General features: G+C 42.2%; 1 protein-coding gene across 1 annotated transcript; it reads right to left on the bottom strand.

Annotated features, from left to right (window-relative positions):
• Nucleotides 1–2078: 2078 nt before the first annotated feature.
• Ezhip (EZH inhibitory protein) lies at nucleotides 2079–3692 on the bottom strand. The gene is made up of 2 exons (XM_021664338.1): nucleotides 2783–3692; nucleotides 2079–2569 (listed from the first exon to the last, which is right to left on the bottom strand). Exons 1-2 carry the CDS (start codon nucleotides 3690–3692, stop codon nucleotides 2079–2081), a joined length of 1401 nt encoding a protein of 466 aa, XP_021520013.1.
• Nucleotides 3693–6559: the final 2867 nt, after the last annotated feature.

Raw genomic sequence — 6559 nt, 5'->3', positions numbered from 1 at the left:
GTTTATAGTAGAAACAAAACATAAACGTAAAAGATAATTCAGAAGTGTGGCACCTCCTAAGAGGAAAGGTAGAATGCGCTATAAAATTTTATGTTTTGGGGTTTATGAGGCAATCTTATTTAGAAGGGTAGAGAATGCTAGATATGGTATATAACTGAATGTATCTAATCTATGTAACTGTAGAAATTTGAACACGGAGGACAGTATTCAAGCACTGTGCTCTTGATAACATGTTTCAAGAAACTACAGGCTAACATTTTCTGACTGCTATATATTTACTGAAATTAAGCAGCTAAATAAAAGAGTAGATAGTAGAAAGCATGTTTTCACTTAGGAAGTGGAAATTTGAAGATTGATTGGTAGAATCACACATGACAAGAAAATAGATGTAGAGGTCACACACATGGCAGTAGATCATATTTGGAAACTTTAAGATGAATGTATTTCCAAGCACAGAAATTAGGAAAAATTTGAAAAAATAGATATGTACAAGTGAGAGTCTATTTGATATCTATCTGCACATTATAGATAATGCTATCCCAGAAGAAATGAACTCATCTACCATCCAGATTTGTTTCTATTCCTATCATCAATAGAAGGAATCAGAAATCTTGGAAGAAATAGGCAATTTCTGAAAGGAGAAAGAAAATATCCAGGATGTAGTGGAATCGATTTTTGATGCTAGAAAGAAAGAACATGTCTTTTTAAATACCTACAATGAGGTGGTATGTAAAAAGCTGCACAAATGCCAAGTAAGTTTCAAATGGTCACCTATGAGCACCATCAAACTGTATACTGAATTATTGCCAAAGTTTAAAATGGGTATCTGCTAGTACATAGTTGTGATTAAGTAGAAGAGGTCCTAGGACCATCTTAAATCTGTTCTGAAAAAAAAAAAGTTTTTAAAAGGAGTGTTCAAATAACGTAACAAATTTATTATTTTATTATAGTGCCATTGTAGAATATTGGGGACTATCTAATTACCTAAGAATTCTTTTTTTCTTATATTTATAGTTGCGAGCCCAGCCTTTAATGGCTGAGCAATCTCTTCATCCCGAATTATCTTTTTTTTTTCTATGTAAAATAAAAAGACTAGTAAACACCCATAGAGATATGGAGAATCAAGATGGTAATATTTTGCAATGCAACACCAAAATTTGAAATTAATGAAAAATACTTTCACAATTCTGAAGGAAATGTAGATAAAATAGAATTATATAAATAACTGCACTGTGATTTAATAAAGAGTATTTTATCAGACATATGTTTTACCAAAAAGTTTTTCCCCTGAATCCTTTGTCAAGAGTCATGATCACTCCTTCAGAAGAAGGAAGAAATGAAATCAAGTGAAAGGCAAGGGCTTCAGGATACAGAGGCTCTGACCCATGAGAGAGGAAAGAAATTCCACTCTGACATTTGTGTGTTAAGTTCAGAGATCATCCACAGCACTGCAAATCAAGAGGACAGACAGCTTCAGGAGGAATGCTTTCAAGAAAGAACAAAGAAGCATTATCTTCCCAAATTGTTATTATGTATTAAGAGGGAATTATATTGTTGCCATGAGTCTGGTGAATAATTAAAAATAAACTCAACAAGTAAAAAGAGGTGATTATTAACTCCTGGAATACCAAATGGGCATAAGGAGCTACATTATTATATATTATTAGTTATTAATACATCATTAACTATTAGTAATAATCACTACATTAGTACATACATTATTGTTAGTAAATTTGTACAATCTTTTTTTTTAATAAAACGTAAAACTTTTATTAAAGTGCTTAATTACAGAAACTCAACTTGGAAAACTAAACTCTGAGGCCACACCAACCCACCCAGCTGTTTTAAAGATAAAGGGAGCGCTGAGAGGAATCAGAGGCTTTGTAAGTGCGGGATAGTTGGGGTGAGAGGGATACGGGGCTTCAAAACTTGGCAGAAAACTGGCGAATAGGTAAAAATCCTAGAAACCTCACAGCAAACTGTGACTAGATGCCGAGTTCTTTTGTGGATCTGGGACACACATAGTCACAGCGTGGATGGGAGTAGGGGAGCTAGGGGCATTCCTCCTACACTTCTTCCTATTTCGTAGAGTGAAGGACTTCCTCTACTTCTCCCTCTGACTCTCCGGAAGTGGAAGAGAACAGATTATCTAGGTCAGGTATCAAGGCATGCCAAACGGCATTTGGACTAGGACCAGAACTAGAGCGTAAGGCATCAAATAGAGGATGGGAGCCCTCGCCAGGTGGCCTACTGAAGTAAGAATGCAGACTTGAACCATTGAACTCCCCACTGGAGGATGAAGAGCTGGGACCTTCGTTATTCTGGACAGGAAAGTAGTAACGCCTACTAGGAGGGGAAGGGGAAGAGGCCCGCATGCGGACTGGCCGCCTTGGAGGAGATCTTGAGATTGTTCTAAAGGATCTCTCTAGAAATGGAGGCCTAGAGTTGGAAGGGTACGCTACACTCAGGCTGCTAGGGTGAGGACCAGGGCCAGGGCCAGGGTCTGGGACAGGGTCAGGGTCAGGGACAGGATCAGAGACAGGGACTGGGACAGGGACTGGGACAGGGACTGGGACAGGGACAGGGACAGGGATAGGGACTGGGGCAGGGGCAGGGGCAGGGGCTGGGACAGGGGCAGGGGCAGGGGCAGGGGCAGGGCCAGGGCCAGGGCCAGGGCCAGGGCCAGGGCCAGGGCCAGGGCCAGGGCCAGGGCCAGGGCCACAGTCTGGCTTTGCCACTGCTTCATGGCTTCGGTGGCTAGAGGCAGGCCTGGATGAACTACTGGCTTTGCGTCCGGTTGCAGGGCTGCTGCCCCTATCAGGCCTGGGCCTCAGCCTACTGCTGTGAAGAACCGGATCCTGCCGAGCGGCTTGAGAGTGCAAATTTCGATCTGAGGCACCTGGACGAACAGCAGGGCTGGCTTCCAAGGCTCTCCTATGAGGAACAGATGCTACAACTCGTGAGCGGAGAACCCTGCTTCCGATAACACTGGCCTTGGGATCAGAGCTCGACTCAGTTTCACTATGGCAAAGGGCATCATCAGGACGCCTCCGAGTGTCCTTCTGACAGAGATTCTCGCCCGCAGGGGAGACGTGGCCGCTGCCATGAGAGCTGGACTGAGGTGCCCTTTTGTAAGGACTACAGTCAGGCTTAACAGCTAGGCCGAGGGCCTTAAGGGCAGGAGGAGCCACAAGACCTGACTTGGTGGCAGTTCTCCTGAGGGCAGGTCCTGGGGCTTCCTGGCCCCTCACTGAAAGTTCAGACTGGAGGCGGCAGTTTGGCCGAGACATCGGAGAAGATGGAGGCTGAGGCTCACGGGGCTCTGGAGCTTCCGGAAGCTGAAGCTGCCCCGGTATTGCTGCAGTTGGGCACCGAATGGACTGCTTCCTCTTTGTACTGTGCTCTCTCTGCCCAGGGGCCCTGCTGTCGCCTCTCGAGGGCTGGCTGCCCGCGTCGGGCCTAGCATGTCCCAATTCTGTGTCTGGGCCAGAGCTACCGGGGGGGTCGGGCCCTGGAGGAGCTGTCCCCGGATTTTCACCCTCCACAGAGATGGCGTTTCCTGCCGCAGAGGCGCCAGTCGGGGCTGAAGCAAGGGGATCTTTACCTTGGCTCGCAGCGGTGTCTCTACGGGTCCTCATGTAGCTTGACACTTTGCCTTTCTGCTGCTTCTTTGAGGGTGTAGAGGACGCCATGTCGGCTTAATCAGCTACAGCTCCTCCCTGGTTGAAAGAAACGGCTTCTCAGCTTCCTCTTCGCTCAGTGAAATGGCCAATTTATACAATCTTAATCAGGTGTCTTGTTAGGTTTAGGGCCAATTTATGCAATCTTAATCAGGTGGGGTGTTCTTTTTAGGTTTAGGGTCTAACCATCATTCTGCTACACAAATCACAAGGAAAATAAATTTTTAAAGAACTTCCTTTGTGATGCTGATTTAAAAGCTCTATGCCCTTATCTTCCTTGTAGTAAAATCAGTATATACCTCCCTAAAAGAGAAAAAAAAAAAATCAATGTTTTAAGTGTAATGCTTGAGACATATATTTAGAGCACAGCCGAACAGGTAGAAAGTGCTTCCTCATGAAGCACAAAATCTTGATGGGGCAGCAGCTTGTGTTTGCAGTATGTGGCAGAGCAACTGAAGTGACAACTCCAGGAACCAATGATTTTTTATCAGTAATAGATTTTCATGACAATATTGAGCTTCAGTATTCTAACAGCGAACCAGTCTTTACAGATTTAAATCAGAGATCTTATGTAGCTGAGAAATTAATTCTTTCATTTATTTGGAAGACATGCCAAAACTGAACATAACGGTGTATGTACATATTTGCTTCCTGTCATGTGAGAACATTAAGAGATTTTTTTTTTTAAATAGATAACTAGAGAACTATCAGGTAAGGCATGAGGACTCTGTTTAATACGAACTCGGTAAATGAAACCGTTGAAAATTGACTGTGATCGGGGAAGGGTAAAGATTTCCAGACTTGCAGCATATAATTCTAAACACCTGAAGAGATCTGTGTGCGTGTGTGTTTCTAATTGAGTAAGCAGAAAGAAGTAAAAGCAAAATGAGACGCGACAGATTTTCTCTGGGTGGGAGAAACAGCACTTTTTTTTTCTCTACCCTCTTGTTTATTGCAGCATTATTCACAATTTTTAAGCTAGAAACAAGCTAAGGTGCACAGTAATGGGTTAATACATAAAGAATATGTGGTGTATGTGCGTATTAGACTATTTTCCAGCCATTAAAAAAAGAAATAAATCATGTCATTTTCAGGAAAATGGTTGGAACAGGAGACCATCATGTTACATGAAACAGATCAGATTCAGAAAGGCAAATGATGGCTCTTTTCTCTCCCATGTAGGAATACATTCTGAAAGAAATACATGCAATAGAAATTAATTGGGATAGAAAGGGAACCAGGAGGAGAGATGAGAGGGGGAAAAAGTCATGAAGGAAATGATATATTCAAAGTTCATTGTATACATGAAGAATTTCTTTGTATTTAACAGTCAATGTGCACTAATGTAAAACAAGAAAAAGTACATGATTTTCTGTACTGGAGGAGGCAAGTTCCCACATCTTTATCATTTGGCTTTTCTTCTTGAATGGACAACTTAGTTACCTGCTTAGCATTTAGCCAGAGACCAGAAAATATTAACTTGGAGAAACAGCACTTTTAAACTCAAGGATATAACAAAACCATACTTTAAATTTTTCTTTGTTTCATCGAGCCTCTGGCAGAAATTTCAGTTTGCATTCATTTCCATTATCCTCCAACACAGTATACAGAAATCAGAAACAAGTGCTATTTAAGATAATTATATTTGAAATGTAAGGGGGTACTAGAAGTAACTAATTATAGTTTCAAGGAACCATAAAGGTATGTCAGCCAGCAAAGAATCCAGACATATATGTCTTTAACTTATTACAATATAAAAAACCTGGGCCCAGGGGGTCCTGCAGAGACCAATACTCCAACCAAGGACTATGCATGAAGAGGTCCTAGACCCCTCCACAGATGTTGCCCATGGCAGCTCAGTCTCCAAGTGGGTTCCCTAGTACTGGGAACAGGAACTGTCTCTGACATGAACTCAGTGGCTGGCTTTTTGATCACCTCCCCTTGGGGAGCAGCTTTACCAGGCCACAGAGGAGGACAATGCAGCTAGTCCTCAGGAGACTAGATAGGCTAGGGTTAGAAGGAAGAGGAGGAGGACCACCTCTCTCAGTGGACTTGGAGAGGGGCATGGGAGGAGAAGAAGGAGTAAGAGTGAGATTGGGAGGAGAAGAGAAAGGGGGGGTGCAGTGAGGATACAAAGTGAATGAACTGTAATAACTAAATAAGTAAAATTTTAAAAGTAAAGTATTTGAAACAGCTGAAGTTAACAAGTGGGGCAAATTTGGGTGATTTTTAGTTTCTATTATATAATTATTAAATTGTTTCAACAAAAAAAAACAAAGAACAATATAGTTATCTATTGTTTATCATCTATCCATCTATCTATCATCTATGATTATTGTTTGTAAATATATCTGCATGCCCTCTTTCTGCTCTTGTAACAATATTACTACTTTTTAGGATCACTTATCCTTCCTGCAGAAGGCATCACCTTGTATCTTTGTAAAAAACTTGAATAGATATTTCTGGTGAAATATTTTTAGCTCATCCTCAGTTGAACACAAACTCATGAGAGGGCACATGATCTTGGTCAGCTAAAAACAAACACGTGAGAGGGGAAACTGTCTCGTGCAAGGGGCATGGTTTTTAAAAAGCCTTGTGTGGACTCTGAGAAGGGATAAATAGAAGCCCACAGGTAGCTCTTTTGGATCACTATATTTTACAACAATCCATATCATTTTCGGTTTTTCGTCACTCCACAGAGAAAGGCTCCAGAGAACTTCTCTTGGCACTCTGGCTGAGTGTTGCCGCTTTGTCTGAGTCTTGTCACTGCTGTGGTGTGTTGGCTCTTTCACTGGACTGCTGGTATCTGGACACTGAAGCGTGGACTGGACTCGCCCCAAGGAATTACGTCCTAAAAGTTCCAGAGCCCCCTTTTCCTG

This window comes from Meriones unguiculatus, chromosome 6, assembly GCF_030254825.1.
Source record: "Meriones unguiculatus strain TT.TT164.6M chromosome 6, Bangor_MerUng_6.1, whole genome shotgun sequence".
NCBI classification, from domain to species: domain Eukaryota; kingdom Metazoa; phylum Chordata; class Mammalia; order Rodentia; family Muridae; genus Meriones; species Meriones unguiculatus.
Note: the sequence above shows the minus strand (reverse complement) of the source record. Positions and strands in the feature narration are given on the sequence as shown.